Source organism: Rhinopithecus roxellana, chromosome 5, assembly GCF_007565055.1.
Source record: "Rhinopithecus roxellana isolate Shanxi Qingling chromosome 5, ASM756505v1, whole genome shotgun sequence".
Taxonomy (NCBI): domain Eukaryota; kingdom Metazoa; phylum Chordata; class Mammalia; order Primates; family Cercopithecidae; genus Rhinopithecus; species Rhinopithecus roxellana.
In genome coordinates, this window is record NC_044553.1 from 67,769,298 (window position 1) to 67,793,584 (window position 24,287).

At 53.4% G+C, this 24,287-nt stretch overlaps 2 protein-coding genes across 11 annotated transcripts in view; both read right to left on the reverse strand.

Annotated features, from left to right (window-relative positions):
* The window catches only part of BAHD1 (bromo adjacent homology domain containing 1), a 30,431-nt gene extending 17,407 nt beyond the window's left edge, over positions 1-13,024 (reverse strand). For 2 of the 6 annotated variants that reach the window (XM_030930015.1, XM_030930012.1), the window contains exon 1: positions 12,910-13,024. The gene's annotated coding sequence lies outside the window, so the exon portion shown is untranslated. Of the gene's footprint in view, positions 1-7,094; positions 7,187-11,608; positions 11,967-12,909 lie in introns of those variants that run through there. The other 4 variants (XM_030930016.1, XM_030930010.1, XM_030930011.1 and 1 more) reach the window with 3 other exon arrangements.
* Positions 13,025-14,098: 1,074 nt separating this feature from the next.
* Positions 14,099-24,287, reverse strand: part of IVD (isovaleryl-CoA dehydrogenase) — a 34,140-nt gene continuing 23,951 nt past the window's right edge. The window contains exons 12-14 of one of the 5 annotated variants that reach the window (XM_030930018.1): positions 17,419-17,484; positions 16,873-16,935; positions 14,229-16,320 (exon numbers count right to left, since the gene is read on the reverse strand). In XM_030930018.1, the coding sequence (XP_030785878.1) occupies positions 16,268-16,320; positions 16,873-16,935; positions 17,419-17,484 (182 nt within the window). In that variant the 3' untranslated portion in view covers positions 14,229-16,267. The other 4 variants (XM_030930017.1, XM_030930020.1, XM_030930019.1 and 1 more) reach the window with 4 other exon arrangements.

The following is a 24,287-nucleotide window of genomic DNA, read 5'->3' on the forward strand; positions in this document are numbered from 1 at the left end:
CCTGCCTCCTCAGTGCCCATTCAGCCTCACTTGCTGTAGGCACTCAATTCATTCTGCAACCAGACTGGGAGCCTAAAAACACCTGGGCAGGAGGCATGACGTACAGCTGAAAGGAACTGGCCTGATCCATCTGGACACAGGCTTGCTTTTACACTGCCCTCAGGTCTGGTGGCAGGGGCTGAGGTCAAGAGAAACAAGAGTATACCTTTCAGATCTAGAAGTTGCTATACAACACACAGATCCCTGAGTGAGGAGAGTGGGCAGAGAGCATTGTGTTTTGATCATACCAGTGTTCTGCCTTACGAACTTTAACCTGACAAATTAGAAGGTAATCACATGCAATAAAAAACTCATCTTTAGACGCTTTCTTAAAAGGCACATGTCCCTACTTTAGGCAATATGCCTTCCCCCAGCTTCTTTCCAGTAAACAACTCCCCTGTGCATAAGGTAGACCGGCATCCACAGGTGCTAGCCCAGCTAAGCCTGCCCCTCATTCTCAGGCACACAGCACCTCTTGTGACCTTTGCCCATTCAGCCAACATTTGCTGGCCCCCCACAGCAGACCCATGTGGGGGAGACCCATGTGGGGCTGGAAGCCACTTCATGCCAATGCTAATCCTACGTGGCCTTAGTCAACAGCTTGAACTCTGAGCCTTGGTTTCCTTGTCTACACAGCAAGGTTGTTGTGAGGATTAAGTTAAATAAGAATGCGTGTAAAGTGCCTAGCAGAGTTCCTGGAATACAGTAGGTTCTCAATACAAGCTCATTTGTTTTCTCTTTCCCCTACAAGCACCAGAGTAAGTGCTGGAAAAAATGCAAAAGACTCAAGAGTTGGAGCATGGGCTGGTAGGAAGACAACAAGATAGTGTGACAAGGGCTATAATGGACTGCTCAGAGCTTGGCTGAGGGTTCCCCCCCAAGGCAGCTTCTCAGAGGGTACATATGAGCCAGGCATTTAGACACTTACTGAGGGGCCTACTTTATGCTACGTGTACCGTGGGAACAAAAGCCCAGAAGGGAGTGGGCAGCACTCTGAGAAATTCATTTCATAAATATTTGGATGCAGGAAGGGGTGACAAACAAAAGCTAAAATCTTTTTTTTTTTTTTTTTGAGACGGAGTTTATGCTCTTGTTGCCCAGGCAACGGTGCGATCTCAGCTCACTGTAACCTCCGCCTCCTGGGTTCAAGTGATTCTCCTGCCTCAGCCTCCCGAGTAGCTGGGATTACAGTCGCTCGCCACCACAGCCAGCTAATTTTTGTATTTTTAGCAGAGACAGGTTTTCACCATGTTGGCCAGGCTGGTCTCGAACTCCTGACCTCAAGTGATCTGCCTGCTTCAGCTTCCCAAAGTGTTAGGATTACAAGTGTGGATTACAAGTGTGAACCACTGTGCCCGGCCCAAAAGCTGAAGTCTTTTTTTTTTTTTTTTTTGAGATGGAGTCTCACTCTGTCGCCCAGGCTGGAGTGCAGTGGCGCGATCTCCACTCACTGCAAGCTCCACCTCCCAGGTGCAAGCCATTCTCCTGCCTCAGCCTCCCGTGTAGCTGGGACTACAGGCGCCCACTACCGCGACCGGCTAATTTTTGTATTTTTAGTAGAGACTGGGTTTCACCGTGTTAGCCAGGATGGTCTCCATCTCCTGACCTCATGATCCAGCCGTCTCGGCCTCCCAAAGTCCTGGGATTACAGGCATGAGCCATGGCGCCCGGCCTGGAAAGCTGAAGTCTTAAAGCAGGAAACAAATGCAACTTTTCCCAAACTCACCCCTACTGGCTCCATGTAGGATGACTCCGGGCAGGGGTTGGGGGCACCCCCTTAACTCTGGGCTAAGGCTCCCTCAGACCCTCCCATCTAGATGCCACACTGCCCACGATCAGCCAGGGGCAAACCTACACCTGCAGCAAGATCCATTTGCTCTGAGCAGCTAACAATGTAGGAGGAATAAAATGGGAATAAAACAGGGGACAGGGCACCCCAAAGCACAGCAATGGGCCTCAGCAGAACCAAGGGACACCTTGTGCTACTGAAGCACCATTCTTCAAAAAACATGAACAGCTCACCAACCTTCTCCAAGCACCTGCCCAGGAATGGCAAAGAACGTCTGTTGGTTCAACCACCAGGATAATCCATGGACCAACAACTTAGATTTCTAAAATGGCTTGCCAAGACTACAGGTGCTAGCTCCAGTCCTGAACAGAAACTAGCCAGCCAGGCCAAGATGGAGCTCTGCCTCCAGCCTCCCCAGCAGAGCACTAACCTCCTGAAAGAACCAGCTGTGAGGAACAAGATCCAAGACCAGGCCTCCCCCACATTCCACTAGCAGGAGCAGAATCGCAAGGCAGATCCTATCGGAGTTATGGGCACCCTACCCAAATATCACTCACCTAACTAGTTAAGTGGCTAGTGCCACCTCCAATAGGATGCCAGCCCTATGGGGGCAGGTAGGCTCTGCCTTTCTTAACAGTAAATCCCACCCACGACTTAATGAGAGCTTAAGAAGAAGAAATGAAGATCTGGCTATCCACCTGCCCCACCCTGTATAACACCTTTATCCTAGACTTAGAGTACCACTTGAGGCCCAAGACAAGAGCCCTCTGACCTCAAAACTCTCCTCCATCCCAGGAGTCCACTGTGCATCTTCAATTTAATCCACAGTGCAACAAGGTTACAATAGGAAATCTCTTGTATTTTCACGGCACAACCCTCCTTCATTACCATCCTTTTTCATTTTCTTTTTTTTTTTGAGACAGGCTCTTGCTGTCACCCAGGCTGTAGTAGTGCAGTGGCACAATTACAGCTCACTGTAGCCTCAAATCCCTGGGCTCAAATAATCCTCCTACCTCAGCCTCCCGAGTAGTTGGAACTACAGGCCCACACCACCATGCCTGGCTAATTTTTAAATTTATTTTTATTTTTGTAGAGACAAGGTCTCACTATGTTGCCCAGGCTGGTCTCAAAGTCCTAGCCTCAAGTGATCCTCCCACCTCAGCCTCCCAAAGTGCTGGGATTACAGGCATGAGCCACTATGCCTGGCCTTATCCTCTTTCTTCTCTCTCCCAAGTTGCCCAGCTACCTCAGGAAAGCATTCCACTGGCTGCCCCTAAACCATTAAGCAAGTGAATGCAGTACTACAGACACTTGTATCAAGACAAAAAATGTCACAGGTAGGTGAAATCAGGAGCAAAGAACTAAAGTTAAAGTTAACATTATCAGTCCCCAGACGCCCTAAGTGTGCAGGGTTGGAAATTTCTGATTCACTGCAGAGGTGTCTACTGTAAAAGGATGGTCAATGTTTGTCAAGCACTCACTATGCTCCTGGGAAGGTCCTAAACACACTACATTCACTATCTCATTTACCTTAACAACAGCCTTATGAGCTAGTTGTTACCATTTCATCCTAACAAGGAAAAAAAACAGTTACAAAGAGTTAAAAGGCCCGGTGCGGTGCTCAAGCCTGTAATCCCAGCACTTTGGGAGGCCGAGGCAGGTGGATCACCGATGCTGGGTGGGAGTGGTGGCTCACACCTGTAACCTATAATCCCAGTGCTGTGGGAGGCCAGAGTTAAGAGACCAGCCTGGGCAATACAGCGAGACCCTATCTCTACCAAAATAAAAAATTAGTCGGGCACGGTGGTGCGTGCCTGTAGCTCCAGTTACTTAGGAGTCTGAGGTGGGAGGATTGCTTGAGCCTGGTAGGTGGAGGCTGTAGTGAACCATGATCATGCCACTGCAATCCGGACTGGGTGACAAAGCTGGTTCTTAAAAAAAAAAAAAAAAAAAGTTGCTAAAATCCTCCCAGGATTGAGGTGAGCCATCCCGGTGTCTACACCAAGGTCCACACTTCCTGCACTGCGACATGCTGCCTCTACTTAGGGCATCGCAGGACAGCTGCTGGATCACAGACCAAGATGCAAGATAACTTACACATTCAGTTTTATTTTTCTGTGCTTTAATTATTGGCATTACTACACATTATTAGTTTTCCTACCACAGAGGAACTGAAGATGTACTCCAATTAAATAGCATCTATGGGCTAGAACATAAATATAATTTAAAAAAATTTTTTTTGAAAGAAATTTTTTTTTTTTTTTTGAGATGGAGTCTTGCTCTGTCATCCAGGCTGGAGTGCAGAGGCACAATCTTAGCTCACTGCAACTTCCACCTCCTAGGTTCAAGCGATTCTCCTGCCTCAGCCTCCTGAGTAGCTGGGACTACAGGCACACACCACCATGCCCATCTAATTTTTGTATTTTTAGTAGAGACGGGGCTTCACCATGTTGGCCAGGATGGTCTCAATCTCCTGACCTCGTGATCCACCTGTCCTGGCCTCCCAAAGTGCTGGAATTACAGGCGTAAGTCACTGCGCCCAGCCGAAACAAACATTTCATATCCTAGAAAAAGGTGAGATGCTAAGAAGTTAAGTCAGGGCTAAATAAATAAATGAATAAATGAGAGAGCTTCTGGCCGGGCGCGGTGGCTCAAGCCTGTAATCCCAGCACTTTGGGAGGCCGAGACGGGCGGATCACGAGGTCAGGAGATCGAGACCATCCTGGCTAACACGGTGAAGCCCCGTCTCTACTAAAAACTACAAAAAACTAGCCGGGCGACGTGGCGGCGCCTGTAGTCCCAGCTACTCGGGAGGCTGAGGCAGGAGAATGGCGTGAACCCGGGAGGCGGAGCTTGCAGTGAGCTGAGATCCGGCCACTGCTATCCAGCCTGGGTGACAGAGCGAGACTCTGTCTCAAAAAAAAAAAAAAAAAAAAAAAAAAATGAGAGAGCTTCAAGGATACATTGTCCTGATTTTACAATAAATCCAGAAAAAGGTAACCCCCAACCAGGCATCTATCCGTATATCTTGACTCAGGTGAAATTCCCTTCCTCCAGTCCAGACTGCAATGAAGACTAAAAACTGGTCATCATGCTCTAAGCTGTCATCTTAACATGCAAAGACATATTACGCTCTAAACTGTCATCTTAACATGCAAAGACATATTAACTGCCCCTTGTCTACCTCTCTCTGGGCCAAATAAATTCAAGTCCTTTCAATTTCTCTGGAGATCATCTCTCAGTTATTCAATCCTTTTTATTTTTATTTTTATTTATTTATTTATTTGGAGACAGAGTCTTGCACTGGCATGATCTGGAACCTCTGTCCTCTGGGTTCAAGCAATTCTCCTGCCTCAGCCTCCTAAGCAGCTGGGATTGCAGACGTATGCTACCACACCCGGCTCATTTTTGTATTTTTAATAGAGACGCGGTTTCAGCATGTTGGCCAGGCTGGTCTTCAACTCTTGACCTCAAGTGATCCACCCGCCTCAGCCTCCCTAAGTGCTGGGATTACAGGTGTGAGCCACGGCACCCGGCCTCAATCATTTTTATAATTCTTTTTTATATTCTAGCCGATGTGGAAACCCCTCCAGGCACAAAGCAGGAGACAGCCCTCGCTACTGAGGAAGGTCCTGCTGGCCCTGACTATGGTGGAAACGTGACTTCACCCCCCCTTCTGGCATACTTGTCAGGATCTCCTGGCATCAATCGGCCAGATTTCTACATAGGTCCTCTAAAAAACAGTAATTGACCTCTAAACCACCTGGCCACATGAGAATGTGATTAACAATTATTCCTAAACATTGTGGACAGGGAACCAGAGTTGGAGAAGGGTCTGTGTGGGCTACCCCTCTCCACTGCACGCAGGAAGCTGAAAAAGCTCCACCGATGGAGGCTAGGAGTCCCTAAAAGGCAATGGAGATGGAACAAAAGCAGGAGCCATCAGCACCTCTCCAGGTGAGATCCCTGGGGTCAAGAGAACGGCAGAAAGACAGGTTCCATTCTCCTTATCCAAGGACAGGAGGTCAAACCACCTCTTTTCCCCAAACCCACTGGAAAAGGAACACATGCAAGCAAAAATATTGAGACCTAAGTTCCTGCCTGACATTGATAATACTGACTAAGAAAAGTCACTTGCTTTTTTCATTCAGTTAACTTGGTCATAGTGCTTGGAAGTAAGTTCTCAATTCAAATTAGCGAGGCTGAGAGACACACCCATTTTTTTCTCCTGGTGGACTGGACCTGCAGAGGATCTTAAAGACAATGTTATTTTTTTGTGTGGGGGGAACACTGAGTCAAGTGAATAACCATTCTTGCAGGCGTTTCCCACTGGGAAAAATGAAATCTGATGGTCCCACTCCCACCCACAGAAACACAACACCAAGTCCTGGAGGTGACTGTACTGCAGGGCCTGCTGACAAAGTCACCTGGGGCAGGACACCAACACCCCTGCTGGAACCCCAGGGCTGGGCTGGTGCTCAGTGGAAGTGAGGGTGCTTATCAGGCTGTCTGGCCCTGAGCAGACCATCTGCAGCTTCACTGCTGCTGGTACTCTTCCTCCTCCTCCTTTTTAGCCATTTTACTGCTCATTAGTGGCAGTACCAGGAGGTGGGCAGGGGAACATAAAGAAGCTGAAATTCAAACCAGCCTATTTTACACCAGTTAGGTGCCTCCCATAAAACCGGGCAAGATTTCATCATCCAAGACCTCCCTGTCCTCTGTCCGGCGGAGGTCTAAGTAGCATGATGTGTCAGGAGATACACAATCTCCGGACCCCAGGATGAGGAGCCTCTACCTCTAATTATCATGAGCTCTTGACTACACATGGTATTTTCTGTCACTTCAGGGTTAACAGGCATTTCCAGCCATGAGCTGGCCCATCAAGTCAAGGCCAGGAAACCTGCAGAGCGGGAGTGCTAGGGCTGCCCTCAGAACCAAAGCACACTTTCCTTGTCCCTCCAAAGTCCCCAGCACAATGGCAAGTTCACAAAGGAAGTGAGCCTTGCCAGACTGTGCTAGCAAATTCCCATAAATACTTGGGTCGGGGTAGTACTGCTTATGTAAAATGCTTCCCCATTGAGAGATGCTGCTTTATTTACATTCTTCACAACCCATTCATAAAAAGGAGGCCCTTTAATGTCGGGGCTGTTCGTATAATGCTCCATAAAGTCGGCAGCTTCGCCTGGCAGCCTTAGTTCAACACAGGCTACTTCTCAACTCCAGAGACTTTTTTTCCTTAAGGTTTTTTTTCTCCTTAATGACTCACCTTGCGACAGGGTGCTGAGGCCAGATGTTGCCGGAGCAAGGCCAAGAGGAATAAGAACAGATAAAATGAAAACACACAAGTCTTCCTGGATGCTGGAACAGAGAGATGAGGAGGAATGAAAATAATTTTGAAAATTCCCCATAGAACTCCAATTTGAAGCATGTATGCTAGGAGGCTGAATTCCTTCCAGGTTTACTCAAACTTCCCTTCTGGATGTGAAATGTCCCCCAACTTATACCTCTAACCAGACAAGGTGTGAAAGGGTTTTTTTTTGTTTTGTTTTGTTTTAACCCAAAAGGAGCTCTCTCTGGTTTTTAATTTGCACTGGGGATGAATAAATAAACAGAAATTTTCTCTGTTTCTTGATAGAAGTGTTCCAGGGGCTGCTGGCTCCAGAAGGGGCACAATTTGCTCAGTGAAGAAACTCAGGCAATCCCCAGAAAGAGAGGAAGGACTGTGTTCTAGGACACACAGCAAACACAGCTGAGGAGCTGAGAGCCCAGGAGATGCATTCAGAGGTGGCTTTTCTCCTGCTACAGTAGAAGGAGGAGAGAAGTAGTAGGGATTTTTTTTTTTAATTGACGGGGGAGCGGTCTGCATTGCCATGGCAACTGTGAGGGGTGGCCTTCCCGCGTAGAAGGGAAATGCTGGTCCATTAATCATCAAACTGGGGCACAAAAGGGAGGTTTGGGGGAAAGGGGATGGATGCAGAATATATTTTTTCACTATCTAGCCTCTAACCAGTCACCAGTCCTCTTTCCCGTTTCCCCCATGGTCCAGGGTTGATGGTGAACAAAAACAGAAGCCTGAGGGAGCAGGGATTGCAGCTTTCCTTTATGAGGGGTCCAATGTGCGGCTGATTGCGCCTCTTATGTTGGTGATGCCCCCATAAATACCTCTTCCAAACCAGCCCCAAAAGTCCCATCTATGGGCCAGACCCAGGAGTATTTGTCTTTTCTGTGCTCAGAATCGTGTTTTCTCCCTCATTTGCACCCAGTTTGAGAAGAGATAAAACATATGGATTCATTTAGCATTAACAAGGAAAACTGCATAAGAGCAGCAAAGCTGAGTAAAAAGAATGGTGGTCCGGTGAGGTAAGAAGAAAACAGGATTACAGCCCTTTTCCAATGTCTATATGGTATCACATAAGCAATCCATAGGACTCTTCACCAGCAGAAATATCAGAAACAGCAGTTAAATTTCCCATTTACAGCACCCCAAACATGCCCTATCCATATGCCTTTGACAGAAAGGGCTGGAAACCTCCAAGGACTCCAATATGAGCATTTCTGGAGAAGCTGAAAGGAAGGTCTCCTCCTTGTTCCTGCCTAACTCAGCAACAAACCACATTTATTCACTCAACAAAAATGATGTGCACAGCACTGTACAAGAAATACCAGAATATTCACACACACACACACACACACACACACACACACACACACACAGGTTTAACATTCACATTGCTCCTGTCCTTAAGAAACTTCTCCATCCTGGCTAACACGGTGAAACCTCGTCTCTACCAAAAAAAAATACAAAAAACTAGCCGGGAGAGGTGGTGGCGCCTGTAGTCCCAGCTACCCGGGAGGCTAAGGCAGGAGAATTTCGTGAACCCGGGAGGCGGAGCTTGCAGTGAGCTGAGATCCGGCCACAGCACTCCAGCCTGGGTGACAGAGTGAGACTCCGTCTCAAAAAAAAAAAAAAAAGAAACTTCCAACCTACAAAACCACTCAAGAGGATACCACGTTAGAAAATCCAGAGTCATGAGCTCAGGCGCAGATGACTGTTGGCCTGGAGTGGCCTAAGCAACAACCAGACTCAGAACAAGTGGGATTCAAGTGGAAGTAAAGGAAGGGGAGTGGCAGGAGTGAAGATGCAGGAAGAAAAAATGTCCTTGGTATGGCTAGGGAAGAGCTGAAGGGGACACTGTCTAGGGTCAGACTACAGGGAACGGGGAGCCATTGCAAGTTTGTGAGAAGGAGAGTGACACGGGGAAGAGGTGTTTTAGGAAGAATGACCTGGTAGTTGCATACAGACTGGATCAGAAGGGCCAAAGGAATCAAGAGGGAAAGGGAGGTTATAACAACAACACAGGCCTGACATGGGGACAGGAGGGCAACAGAAAGGGAGAAAGAGAGGGAGATATCAAAAAGAACCTAATCACTGGCTAAACTCTCTGGAGCAAACCCTCCTTAACCCCGGATCTGACACCCATGAGTCTCCTGCCAGGTAAGAGCCCCACCAAAGAGGGAAATGCTATTTGGGCAACTCCCCTTCATATTCCAGTGGCCAGACCAGGTCATCCCCTTCTGACTGCCACTAAAAGAAATCACATACCGTGTAGCCTCACAGGAGACACAAAGGCCTTGAGATTCATCATCACTGTCTGGATTTTAGACACACAATTAAATTATCTCAGAACAAACTTTAGCCTCCTGAGTGAGGTAATACCTCCCTTTCCCATATGCCTCAGCTCCATCCAGGATGGGGTCTAGATCATTCTCGGGAGGTCCATGGGGGGTAGCCATCAATAAACTCCCATGCCCATGCCACCTCTCTGACAAGACAGACAAGCAGCTTTCCCAGGTGGGATTACAGTCAACCACAGTTGAGAGCGGCATCCAACCAGTCCTACCTGAGGTGGGACTCGAACTCAGATTCTCAGCAAAATCCACATTCTAAAACAGCCTGAGTTTCCCTGTCCTTAGGATCCCAACTCTTCTTTTGGGTGTGGGGTTCACACGGGAGACATGGGAGCTCTGAATGAGTTTTTACAAGAAGGTAAACAACATCCAGCTCACAGCTGGTCACTGGTGGAGTTGGAGGCACTCACAGCTTAAGCCAGTGGTTCCTAAGCGTCCTCCAAGCTGGCCAAGGACAGTGGTGTCCCTCCAAGACATGTGGTCCCTCTAGGCCCTTTTTCTCCTTTTTTTGAGGAAGACAGCGAGGTGAAGAGCGTAGGGAGGAAAGTCTCAGGTGGCACAAAGTAAAAGGACTGGAAACCTTTTTATTTCATTATTAAATTCCTGCCTGGATTTATAAACTCAGCTTCTCATTTCTCTAAGTGGGTACCTTCGTGGCTAAGGAAAAGTGCTGGAGGCAGCTGTGGAGGGCTGGCGGGAGCCCACTGAGGGGGTGTCTCCTGTCCGAATCCAATTAGTCTTCTGCACTTCTAACACTGTCGACAATGGGCGACTAGGAGACGTCCCAGGTGGGGTTAGACTTCTGCCTGTAGGCAGACTCTGCCTGCTGAAAAACCCCTCATTCTTGACAGGCTCTAGAGCGGCTCACCGGGTCTGTCGCCTCGGTGAGTAGCAACCCGGTCGCCACCAGTCAGGACACATCAAGAGCATACACCCCCACCCGTGCCCCTCGGCCCCCGGTAAGTAGACCCCACTTCCCAGAGCCTCAAGGCCAACAGCGAGCGGCTAGAGCGGCGAGCCAGTGCCGCAGCTCCTCCCGGCGGGCGCCCCGGCCCCCGCAGTCCCCGGGGCAGAGTCCGGCCCCGTCGCCCGCCCCTCGGAGTGGGTGCCTCGGACCCGCTCCCCTCCCCGACGCCACCACCTGCGCCCGCTCCGGCGCCGCCTTTGTCCAGCGCTTCACCGCCGAGCGAGCCCCTCGGGCCCGACCTGACCCGGCCCCCAGCCCGGGAGGAGAGGCGGCGGAGCGAGCAGGGCAAGACCAGGCCGGGCCGCGAGCACGGGGTCCCGCTGTCACTTGGAGGCGGTCTGACAACTTCGATTTCCCCCGCCCCACCTCGGACTCGGCCGCCGCCCCGCAAGGTCCCCGCAGGGCCTCCCGCGGCCCACACTCGCTTTTCGAACCGGTCCCCTTCCGTCTTCGGCGCCTCCCTTCCTCTCAGCCCGATAGAGTCGGGTCTATACTACCCCCCCGCGCCGCCCCCGGCCCGGCGCGGCCCTCATCCCCCGCCCCCCATCCAGCAATAACCGGTCAGCTCCCAGCGCGGGAGGGCGCCCCCCACCCTGAGCGTGCGATCCCGCGGCGCCGCCCCCGGCCGCGGCCCCTTGCCTCGGGGACCGCGATGGGGGGAGGGGGCGCGGCGGGGGCCTCGCCGCCCGCGCACTCGGAGGCGAGCCGGCTCTGGGGCTGCGAGGAAAGACCGGCGTCCTCCCGCCCTCCGCAGCTCGGGACGCCCGCGCCGCCGCCGCCCGGCCGAGCTGCCACCCTGCGGACGCCACCCACCCCGCCCCCGGCCTGCAAGGCAGGCTGCCCCCGGGGGCTGTCACCTCGAGGCGCACCGCGTTCCCCGATGGCGGGACCGTGGTGCCGGACCCAGGGGAGGGAGGTGGCGCGAGCTGGCGGGCGGCCGCACCTGCTTCGCGTCGTCCGTCCGTCCGTCCCTTCCCGGGCTGGCGGGGGCGGGGGCGCGGCGCGCTCGGTGGGGCGCGCTGACGGGCGGCCGGTCCTCTCCCCCTTCGCTCCTCTGCCTACCTCGCTAGCTCCCTCCCTCCAGCTCGCCCCTTCCCCCTCCTCGACCCCGGCCCCTGACTCACCAGAACGGGCGGCGCGGACGGCGCGGCTCTGGGCGCCCGCAGGCCCCAGCCGGGCTGGAATCCGGCGGCTGGAACCCCCCGGGGGCGCTCAATTCCCGGGCTCCACGCTGCTGCGTCAGCGCCTCCTCCTGGGGGCCGGGGCCGGGCGGGCGGAGCGGGGACCGCGGCCGGGCGGGGCCGTCGGGGGGGGGGCGGGCGCGCCTGACCGGGGCGGGCGGACGGCGGAGGCCGGACGGGCGGGGCAGGCAGCCGGACGGGCGGGCGGCGGGGGCCGGGCTCCGGGATCCGCTACGCCGCTCGCGGTTCCCCCACAAACTCCCCGAGAGCGGAGCCTCCGCCGCCCTCCTTCCTGCTTCCTCGTCCCCAGCCAATCAGCAGCGCGCCCCTCGGCCAGCTCCGCCAATCAGCCGCCCCGCCCTGCGCTGGCTCCGCCAGCCAATCCGGCCCTCGGCTCCCCCTCCCGGTCTCCGACCAATCAGAACCGTGGGTCGGTCGTCCCAACGCAGGGGGCAGCACGAGGCGGCCGGGGGAGGCGGTGCGGGGAGTGGTGGGGCCTGGGGGGAGGGGTGCGGTGCCAAGGGTGGTGGCAAGGGGTGATTTTCTTTGCCGGCTTCTTGGATTTTTCTCTTAGTCTTCAGAACCTGAGCCCGTATCCCACGGTGACTCGACCCCAATCCCCCAGCTGCCAGCCCCCCGGAAAAATATCTACCTCCGCCCTGACCATCACCCCTCCACATCGCCTTTCCCCCATATCCTCTCCAGCACGCGCGGGAGAAAACTGTGGGCCGAGGAACACCCCACCCTCTCCGGAGGCTGCTGCCCCCAGGGCAAAGCTTCGGGAAGACCAGCCGAAAATGAAGCGAGAACAACCCCCCTTTCCTGCAGAAAGGGCCCCAGACTCCTGCAAAAGGGCCCCGACTGCTGAGAAGCCCCTCCCGCCCTTGCCTCATCTTTCCGACTTCCCTGCCTGCCACGTCTCCTTTCCTTTCCAGCAAGGTCGGTCCTGGCTCGGTAACCCCTCACCCGCATCTCTTTTTCCTCTTTCTGCCCTTCACCTACCGCCCCCAACCCCAGCTTCTAATTCACCCTCTTCAGAAGCAGAGTGTGGAGCCCTCATCCATTTCCAGCTGACAGCAGAGCCTGGTCTGTGAGTCCTTGACACCCACACACCCTCTTCCACCACCGCGGGGAACATCAGAGCTCTCCGGGGGAGGGAGAAAGGGGCGGGCAGCTTGACAGGAGCGGCTGGACTCCCTCCCTCGCGTCCCCAAGCTATGGGAGAACCAAGTGTAGACACTTACCTGGCTTCCCCCTAGTCACCGAATGCTGTGGCTCCGTCTCTCACCCCCACAGACGTGCCTTCCCAAGCCCGAGCACGCTCGCGGGGTCAGTGGGGTGGGTGGGCACAGCGGGCTGAGGTCACAGAGAGAGATGGGAAGTCCCTGTTAGGTGCGGGAAGGAACTGTGTCTTGGGCACCTGGTGGTGCCAGAGCCCGCCTAGGACTTCACTTCACTAAGCCCGGGATATGCACACAGTAGGTTCTTGAGAAATGCTGAGTTCACCCCTGAACAAAGCCTCATTCCCAATTCAGGCGGGGGAGGGGAGCTTTAGGAGGTAAAAGGAGCAGCGGCAGAAAGGGTAGTGTCAAGTCACCAGAGCGCTGGAGCAGCCCAGGGAGGGGCTGGGCCCCAGGAACGCCTTGGGCAGAGAGAGGCACCCGGAGTGCTGAGGCTGCCCAGGCAAGCAAGGAAAACCCAGCCTTGGAGTGTGGCCCAGGGGCTTCGGAGGGGCTCCTCCTGCACCACACACAGCGCCCAGCCTTTCCTAGACCTTGGGACTCCAGCGCTCACCCAGGCAGCCTTTTAAGACAATCAGGGCTGCTAGCCAATATGGCTGGGAAACAACCTCCCCCAGAAGCAGTTCCCCATCTGCCTCCAGAGCTGTCCAGGGGGCCCAGACTGTCTTAGCTATTTGGGGGGACACATTTAAAGGAGGGAAAGTGTGTGAATGGAAGCAAAAAGCTAAGACTGTGGCATGGAAATGTCTCGAAGGGCCAGGTTCTCCCACTGCCGCTTCTCCCACCTCCCACCCTTGGGGAAAGCAAAACCCCCAAAGCTGTAAAAGTAGGACACTGAAAGATTTCTCCCCTTCCTGGATAGGACAGAGGTTCCCGGCAGCGGCCCCCCAACACACAGCAGGCCAGCCCTACTCCCTGCCTCACAGAATTCCCCCTCTCCCTGTCCCAGTCTGTCTCATGGGCAAATTAACCCCATGGTGGCCCCCACTCGTCAGAGATTGGTGGTGGAGGGTACAGCAGTGGTGGCGGAGGGTACAGCAGTAGTGACCACGGGAGCAGAGCCATGCTACAGGCCAAGACAGAAGAGAGGCCAGGCTCCTGTCTGCAGCCCAGGCGGCATTGACCTTGGCAGCCACTTCAGGCCTGATAATGGGCAGGGATGGAGGCTGGGAGGGTCAGAAGAGGAACTTACCTGGTGGCAGGGAAGGAGACCCAAGTGGCAGGAAGCCCACGCTCAGCTGAGGAACTGGTAGCAGATGAGGTGGCAGGACTGGGTGTCTTCCTGGTGTTGGCATCAGGGGGCCCTGGGGTGAGCAGGGGGACAGTTGTCTTATCTGGGGTCTCGGTGGGAGGGAAAGGAAGGAATACCGACTGGAGAGGAGGCAGAGTAGTCATGACAGCCCACCCTACAAGTGCCTGCCTGGCCGCTGGAGGAGTTCTCTCCTCAGAGCTTCCCGTGTGGCTGACTGTGTCTGCTGCCCCAGGAGGCTCTGACTGAGTGGGCTATGGTGCGGGGACACAGGCTGGCTAAAAGCACTAAGTGTTCCTCCTGTGCCAGCTCACTGAGCCACCTCTGTCCCCCCTTCCTCCCTATTGCTTGTTAAAACAAGCCAGCAAAGAAGAGGCAGGGGCTACACCCTGTCTGTTCCCCAAAGGGATCTTTTGGCCTGTTCTAGCCTCCTTCACCCAACTTTCAGGGACCTCTGCAACTGGGCCTCCTTCTTTCCCAGTCCAAAGCCCTTCCACAGCTGGAAAGGGCTCCACTTCTTCCTCCTTCCTTCGGTCCTGTAACCTTTCCTGAGGGAATGCTGCCCCCACCCCACTTCACTGGGCAGCTGTGCCAACGCCTGGGGCCCATCACCTTTCCTCTCCCTGGTATGTTTGGCAGCCCAGAGGTCCCCCACTGAAAAAAGGGTTTGGCACTTGGTCTAGAAAGAGGAATGGGTCCATCAGGTCTCTGGAGTCTTCCCCCAGCGGCTGCCAGGCAGGGGCTGTCTCTCCCCAGACACCTCCAGACCCATCGGGAAGGGTTAACTGCCTCAGAGGGAGATGCCGGAGAGGAAAACATCCAGGGCCAGAGAGAACACACGGCGCACCCCTCCCCCACCACACACAACCAGACTGACAGCCAGGACAGACTGGCTGCTCCGTCATCTCCAGCCCAGCCCCAGCAGTTCCCCGCCACTGCCCGCTGCAGTCCCCCAAGACCACCTGGCCTGAGATCCAACCACCTGGCACCAGGCAGGGCACCCCAGCGGCAGTGCAGTCCCTGCGGTGGTGGCAGTGACCACTTTCTCCTCCCTGCACCCCTGCCCGGGTCCCATCTTCTTTCCTGGAAGTGGGGCAGTCCCCATCCCAACCCCCAGAGCACCTGAAGTCTAGGTCCCCGCAATACTTACTGAGCCACCTGGCTCCTCAGCCCCACTGGACGAACTGAAGAGCACAGCTCTTTGCGGGAGGGACACCAAGGCAACAATTAAATGCGGCAGCAGCACTTGCCCCTTCCCCCATCATAGGAAGACCCCGGGGGGTGAGGGAATAAAGAAAGCTGGACTTTTATAGTCCTTTTGCTGTGACCCCCTCCCTCTTAAAGGGATTGGAACACCCCTCCTTAAAGGGATCTCCAGAAATTATTTGCCCCCAGGCAGATCCTAGTGCACAAGTCTGGTCTTCACCTGCGGGGGCCCTCTTCCCTAGGGATAGGGAGGTAGAAGTGCTACTCCTGACTCTTGAGCTGGAGGGGCAAGGTACTCTCCTACCACCAAGGAGCCAGATGTTGAGCGCCCAGTGAGGAAGACCTCTCCCTCTCCTAAACGCACCTACGGCCCCGGCCTTGGGGGTGGGGAGGTCCCGGTGAGGTAGGGACTGTGTGGGACTCAGTCTCCGCACAAGAAGGAACAAGGGGGCTGCATGCGCTCAGACTTTGGGGGAACACATGTCCATGGCGCTGTGTCCAAAATCCCCATCTGCCCAGCGCTAGCCTCCAGATTGCCGGCCAGGGGACGTCTTTGCAGTCTGCCTCTCCCCGTAAAAGCTGTTTCTGCATTCTCCTTCCCGCCCTCTGAATCCCGTGTCCTACCCTCTTTGGGGCCCCATGCCTTTCTCTTGGGGTGCAGTCTCTGCCCTTCACCCCAGTAGCCTCCTCCGCAGCCCCAACAACTGCGGACTGCACCCTATTTCAGGCTCTCTCCAGACCTAATCGGAGTGTCCCCGGGGTCCTTCTCACCCCGCCCACACCCCCGACTACCGTCAAGGGGTGGGGGATGGGCACCCTCCCGGCTCCGGGAGCCCCGCAGAGTCGCATCTTGGCCCTTGGGCTCACTCGGTTCCCAGTCTCACCCTGCCTCTGGGACTGCAGAGTTCAAGGAGGGGGTGGGTGTAAGTGGGGGAGGAGGTGTCCGAGGGCACTCCAGCCTGAGAGAGGGACAGAGTCGGAAGCGGGCACTCACTGAAGCCACCCCCCTCGCCCCTCCTCCCTTCGCTGGGGGAGGGTCGACGCTGCCAGGGGAGAGGTTCCCCGGCGCTCTGGAGCCCCCCCCCCAAGACCCCCACCCCTACCACTCCCTGGAGGAAAGGCTCCCCCAAGGGCTGGAGCTCCAAGCCCTCCCCCCGGCAGCTGCGGCAGCCTCCGGCTGAGGTCAGGCTCCACCTCCTTTCTCCAGAGGGAGAGCGCGGAGGGTTGTTTGTTGTTGGGGTGTGAGAGAGAGAAGGTTCGAGATCACCTGGCCCGGTGGGCACGGCTCCGGAGCGGGAGCGGGAGCGGGAGCTGGGCCGGGTGGGCTGGCTTGGGCAGGAGCCCGCCACAAGGGTGAAGGACTCCCCTCGCCCACCCCCAGTCCCGGCTCCGAGCCCGCGGCCCGGCCGCCCCCTCGCCGCGCCTCCCCCCACCCCCCCCGCCGCTCCCGGGCTCTCCAGCCCGCATCGGGTGCCAGGACGCCCCAGGCAGAGGGCCTGCCTTAGGGTTACCACGGGGAGCCAGGCTTTCCTGCTCTCCAGGATCCTGCAGTCGGAGGCTGGGATGGGCAGGGGCTGGAGAGACAAGTAGACAGAAAACAGAGTGATAACTTTATGACAGCAACACGTAATGGCTGCTGAGGAGGAAGGAAGGCTGCCAGGGTCTGCCCCTGGCGAGGGGCTGGGTTGAGGTGCGGGGACGTTCCGAGAAGGGGCTAAGCCGAGAGCGGAGCCTGAAGGAGCAGGCACTCTTCGGGCAGGCTGCCATAGGTGGGGGAAACATGAGGACACCCCAAGCGCGAGTACCGATTTCAGCAAAGGTGCAGAGCTGTGGCATAGGGGTATAGGCAGCAGATGAGGCCGGAGAGGTGGGTAGGGCCACCTGAGCTTTGTAAACCCTGCCAAGGAGCTCTGTCCCAAAGGCGTTGGAGAACATAGAAGGAGTTTGAGGAACGGAAGCTTCTGGTCTGAGATCTGAGAGGCGAGTTGGGAGAGCAGCACGCGGGGTGTGAGTTCAGGCAGGAGGATCTTGCATCTCAGTTCCCTCGCAGTGCTCACCTGTTCCAAGGACTTCTGACCTTGGGTCTCGCCCTCCCTCCCAGGTGGGTGTTGGGTGGAAAGGGTCTGCCTTGGAGGAAAGAGAGCCCTCTTTTAGCGCTGCCCCCAACCCCAGCCGCTCCTGCCTGCCACCCACCAGTAGCTCTACCATCTCTGTCCCCAGGGAAGAAATGGAGAGACCCCCATGCTCCATCTCCTCCCTCAACCTCTAAGATAGGCAGCCCTCCCAGAATCCATGTCATTTCCAGAGCAGTAACAAGAAAAACATGGGGACGAGCTTCGCTTCGCCCTCCAGGTGCTTTTTCCCCACCCTACTGGAGACAAACTGGTGGTGGACATTTCTCATAAAAACCATACAGGAACAGGGGCAAATGACATCCTATATTGGTTTCTCATTCTCACCCCAATCTCAATAGGTATATGCAATTACTATCACCATTTCACAAATTAGGAAATTGAGGCTTAGAGCCATTAATGCCTGGCCTGAGCCACATTATACCCCAGCCGAAATTGTAACACTTGCCCAAGCCTCCAACACTGACTTCTGCAAGCTTGGAGAGGCTGACCCCACTGGACTTCTGAGGCCAGGGATGGCCAGTTTCAATAGGAAGGGGTGTGGAGGTGTCAGTGAAGCCTCGTGCTATAGCCCTGCCCTTTCCTGTGAGCCTTTTCCCATGACACCTGGAAGCAGATTCCCTGGGGCTTTTCTTTGGGGTCTCCAGCATAGGTCGTGCCCATTCATATTTGTTTATGGATCTCCCAGACTCCTCCAGAATCCTCATTCTCAGAGTCCAAGCCTGACTTCCTGGAAAGGTCTCCCGAAGCTCAGGTGAAACTCTCCTGAAGCTCAAGCCCACCTTGCTCTCTGCTGCCCTGAACTCCATCGACTCCAAGCTGTCTCCTCCTCACACATTCCTGACCATCTGCTGCTTTGCCTGTAAGTCTTTATTTATAAGATTATAAACCCCTGGAGGGCAGGCTTATGGCTTTGACATCGTCTTTATGGCTTCCTGTGTCTAGCACAGTCCTGGCCCCAAGGAAGGATGGCATTCTAAGTCTCTCATAAGCTGGCCCCAGGACACACAGCCCTCTACCTCTCCCCTTTCACAGGCACACTTAGGGCTCCCAAACTAGTAGCCTTTGAGCAAAAGTAAGCAGGCAGACAAGTTCTATTTAACTGTCTATGGGACTTTCAAAAAAGATTAAAATTAGGGGCCAATGCTGGAATTTTTGGAGATTTAAAATAAAAATGCAGGATTACAGTTTCTCTTGAAAAAAATCAGAAGATTTGCTACCCTTGGCGCACATTTTCACTTGCAACAATAGGTTGGTACTAAGTAGCAAATGCAGTCTTTATGGGGTAGGCATGCTCCAGTTTACCATGCTCCCGCTTTGCCCATGTGGGACATTTATTGGACCTGAACCCTGAAGGTTTTCAGGTGTGTGACCCTTGCCCTGCATTGTGGCCACAGAGACATGGATGGGTATCGTGGTGCAGGCCTTTGCAGTGTCTACTTCCCTTGAACCTACTCAGAGAGCCCTGTTGCATTCTCATGCCAATCTCTAGTAGTACCTTCATTAATGCCCCAGGAGCAGATGTTTACTGAGCACACTCCAAGATCCATGGACCCAGGCTGGAGACGAAAAGGGAAATTAAACATGGTCCAGAGTTTGTGGGCTCTTCTAGGTGACTCCTGAGAACATGGAATGATACCTGGCAAATATTAGTTGCCTAATAATGCTTGGTGAACTGAATAGTAAACAATTGATAAATAGAAACTGAATGGATAAATACACGGAGAGGGGAGAATCATTCCAAGAAACCTGACATTTCTGTGATGATCTAGGTTTGGGTTGCTTGGGACCTCAGCTTCTAGGGTCGCCTCCTTCACTGTTACCAGAACACTTGTCTGCTCAGATATCAACTTGGAGTATGACTTCTCCCCTGAGGAACTCCCAGTGCTGCGGACTGGAAGTCCAGGGGTGCATCCACTATGGTTGGTTCCTTTATTCCAGACATAGAGACCCCTGGGAAGATGAGGAAATCCACATCTGGAATGGACAGTGTATTGAGAACCTCCAAAGCCAGCAGGAGGTCCAGAGGGGGCAGGTGTCTTACAGAAGGCATGAACAGGCACTCAACATATGTTTCTTTATTTAACCCTCAAGAACTCTGGTAGGTAAGTGTACTCTCAAATTTACAAACAAATGAGGAAACTGAGACCTGGAGAATCTAAGTAAGTGCTCAAAATCACATGGGCTTGGAGTGGCACCAAAACCTTCGCTTTTTTTCATGCGACATTTAACATATAAAATAGAGGTCTAACCCTTTATAGGTCTAAAACCTTCCTTCTTTCTACATTTCACATTGCGTAGTGGTTAAGAACGCAGACTTTCTGAGTACAGTCCTGGCTCTACAGCTTCTTAAAACACATAAAGTACTTAGAATAGCACCTGATGTAGCCAAGTACCCCCAGAACATTAGCAATTGTGAATCTACTTCATCATGTCCAAATCTGGCCATGCCTGAAGCCTGCCCTGCTTCCATGCTGGAATCAGTCTTCCACCTCTGTTTTGTACTCCTTATCTCCCATCTGGAGCACTGACAATGTAGTGCCTGTGGCTGTATTCTGTCCACCCAGCAGTGGGCCCCACTCTGGCTTCAGTAAGGCAGGATTGCTCCCTTTGCTGGGTGTGGGGGAGAGGCCAGCCCCTCTTCCCATGACTTCTCCACTCCACCCTCTCAAGGCCTGGGCCCTATAGCCATTTCCCTCTTCAGGAAAGATTCTCTGTGGCATCCCTAATCTCATTCCTCAAGGTGAGATAGTTCTATCTCCTACAGGCTCCCACCCACAGCCACTGACCTCTCTAGTCTTGCAAAACCCAGAGCAGAGGAGAGAATCACCTGCGGTTCTTTTGCCACCCTCACTTAACCTCAGTGAACCCACAGCAAGACCCAGGACCAGCCCTTTCCAGCAGACACCCTCTGGGGGGACTACAGTCTGGGCCACGAGTATGATGTTAACCAACCACAGTGCCACCTGTGCTCTGCACTGTTCAGACACCAAGAAGACTTGGGAGGCCATGCAGATAGCATTGCTTCTGACCTAGGAAAGCTACTCCACCTAGCAGAGGCATGATCCTCAGAAACTGAAGAGTGCATCAAAGAGTATATGACCTAAGCAAGACTGGGCTAGATGATTAGTAGCTGGAAAAGTGACATCAAGACTTAGATATGATAGGCCAGGCACAGTGGCTCACACCTGTAATTCCAGCACTTTGGGACGCCGAGGTGGGCGGATCACTTGAGGCCAGGAGTTCGAGACCAGTCTGGCCAATGTGGCAAAACCCCATCTCTACAGGTGTGGTGACACGCATCTGTAGTTTCAGCTACTCAGGAGGCTGAGGCATAAGAATCGCTTGAACCTGGGGAGTGGAGATTGCAGTGAGCCATGATTGAGCTACTGCACTCCAACCTGGGTGATGGAGTGAGAGTCTATCTCAAAAAACACAAAAAAAGACTTAGTTAGATATGAGAAGCCTGACAATTTTTCCCCTTGGCTTGTGAATATTATACTATATTTAAAAATCTAATAAGGGCATTTATAAAAATTACACTTGGTTATATGGACAACAACTCTTTTTTGTTGAAAGGGATTATGGGAAATCAGCAATTGCCTGCTTCGTTGCTTCCCTCTGTCAGGGTGTATTCTGTGATAGGTAATGTTCCTGGAGGGATTCCATGAGTTAGGCACTGCATTAAGCTCTTTACACATACTCTTAATCCCCAGCCAGTCTTATGAAATAGATAATGTTATTATTCTCATTTTACTGATAAGAAAACTGAGGCATAGAGAGGTTCGGTAACTTCCCAGGGTCACGTTAATAATAGTGGAGCCAGGGTTTAGATCCCAGCCTTGTCACTTTTAATGATTTCTCCATCCCTTCTTCCTAAATAAGCTTCCCCAAACAATTCTCTACTCTTACGTTTTCCAAATGTCTGTTAGCAACTCATTCGAATTTTACACATGAAGTTGCTGTGAGCAACATTCATCTTGCTGTTAGATTGGGGGCAAAATGTTGCAAGTCGATTGTCATATTTCTTTATAAAAAGATATTCCTTTGGCAAAGCCATTATCAAAAGTGCCCTTTCCCTGCCTTCTGCACTCTCTTTGACACTGAAACATCAATATGGGCTTTCAGGAACATCAGATACACTTCAGCCAACTTCCAGCTACAAGCAAACTCAGTGTCCTCCCAATGTTTCCACTGTGGGGTAAAGGCACTGGCAGTTTTAAAAGTCAAGAACCTTGGACTCATCCTTGGCACCTCCCTTTCCCTCCCAAGCCACCACCCATGGCTAATCCATCACCACAGCCTGTCATTTACTGGAGCCTCCAGCCTCGAATCTCCTCCTACCTCTGTGACCAACCACAGCCGGGCCTCCCGCATCCACTCTGCCCCAGTCAGAGGGCTCTCAGTCAGAGGGATCTTTCCAAAATAGACTGCATCATAGCACTCTCCTGCTTAAACCCTTCCGTGACTCCTGCTTACACTCAGGATAAAGATCCAAATCTGGAACTGACTGTTGTTGCCGCCCCAGCCAGGAGGCTCTCTGATCTCATCTCTCAGGCTCAGTCACACTCCGCAACCTGCAATGCTTTCTTCCTGGCAAGCCTAGCAAGCCAGTGATTCCTGGCTAAAACCTGCCTCCCTGGCTAGGCTAGGGTGAAAACCACATCTACGTCTGCCTGGGTCCTACTGTTTCCCCATGGCCCACAGGGTACCTGCACATGGTAGGTTCTCGGTAATACCTACTCAGTGATGAATGAATGGCAGAGAAATCAAGCCTTTGCCTGTGCCGCAGCGGCTCTGCAGCCTGACTGCTCTGCCAGGTGGCCACAGTGCTAGACTGCCATATTAGCTTAGAAAACTACCTCCTGCAGCCACACTGTGTGCCAGGCTCTGCCTCCCTACCTTTAAACACACTCATCCTGACCCAGTTTGCCTGTTTTCAGGAGTGATCACCAACATTTGTACTTTCTGTGACTTGTACATATTTTTACTATAAAATTTCCTGACCCAATTCATTCAACAACTGGATAACAATTGGTTATGGGTTTGACAAGGCAGACTCATTGAAATTTGGAGGCATAAACAGTTCTGGCTTTGGCAGTCCAGATGGCTTCCCCAAGAAGCTAGAGGCTGTGGCCCCAGAACTCTACTCTTTTAGCTGCTACTAAAAAGATGGGAGAATTTAGTTCAAGGCAAAGCCTTGAGATTCCCCCCTGCCCACTCCTGCCCTCCCTGCTCCAAGGCCGCCCTTGATGTTTTATTTAAATCTGATTTCATCTAGATAAGCTTGGTGGAGGGCAAAGGAAAGAAGTCATCCTCCCTGCAGCCTGCCACCCCCCCACCCCCGTCGCTTTGCATTCATTATGCAAGTATTTGTTTGGAGGGAGAAGGGCTCCACTGAGCCAAGTGCAAAGTGTTGGGGATACAGCAGCAAACCAGAGACAGGTGGGTATGTGGTGGGTTAGTGCCCATGCTGGGTCTTAAAGAATGGGTAACATTAAAATTGGAGTAATTGAGATGTCTCATAATTTTTATGTCTATCTCTCCAAATAACTCGTAAACTTTTTTGGCCCCATACTGTTACTAGTCTTTGAATCGCTGGCACCCTGGAACATAATGGTCCCTCAGCAAATGCCAGTTCTTAACTGAGCAGGGGATTGGTGGATGTGGGGGCAGGTCACTTGAGTGGGCTGAGCCTGGGGTGTGCCAGCTGGGGGACAGGTGCCTGAGTGAGGAGGCTGGCATCCACTGGCAGGGGATGGAGTGGTGGGCCACAGGGGCTTGGCAGACCCTCTGAGGCACAGAGAGATGAAGTTTCCACGGGGCAGCAGGGAAATGAGTCGTATGGCTGTTCCTGGTGAGTGGGCAGGCTGGGTGGGGGATAGGGCTTATCTAGGGAGCTTGTAGTGTAAGATGGCTGAGCCCACAGGAGTGGCCATAGCGGGTTTCCAGCCTTGGGGAAGAGGGGAATGCAGAATTGGGAGAGGGCCGGGTCTTCATTAGTGAGGGAAACGCTGTTGGGATCCACACAATGTGAGCTCTGAGAGAGCTGCAGATGTCCCAGGCAGGGCTGAGGAGCCTGCATTTCTCTGCCCGATCCTTCTTTGGGGAGGCCTCACAGTCAGTCCTACAGAGAGATTGTCTTGTTGCCCCTATTGGCAACAGGCTCCACACTCTGGGGCACCTCCAGGGCTCTTGCCCCACCCCCCACAGCCTCTCTCCAGGCTCAGGAGTTCCGAACATGAGGTTGCAGCCCCCTTGGAGGTGTGGGTGATCAGGTGGGAGGGCAGAAAAACTGCAGCACAAAGGTCTCTGACAACCTGGAGGGCCAGTGAATGGGGCACCGGGATGTGTGTGGCCGGGTTCCAAGCAGGTGGGCAGCCTGGCCATGGAAGGAGAAGACTACTGAGGGCCCCTACTTGCTCCTTCACTCTGGAGCCAAGCAGCCTCCCAGGGAGGGAGGGTACCAGGGGAGAGGGAGGTCCCACAGGCCAGCCTACTTCACAACCACCTGCTTCTCCAGCCTCAAAGGACCATAGGGTATACTCTGCCTAGGGGTACCTGGGAGGGAGGGGCTGGGAAGAGGTACAAGAGGAGCTGGGACTGGCTGAATCTCAGTATCTAGGTGGTGATTCTGAACTGCTGCCAGCCAGCTCTGGGCCTTGGAAGCAATCTTAGGAAGGGAGAGCAGATTCCAGCTCTCGCAAGCAGCAGCAGCCATACACAATCCCAAACAGTCCAGTCTTTTTTTTTTTTTTTTTTTTTTGACACAGAGTCTCACTCTGTCACCCAGG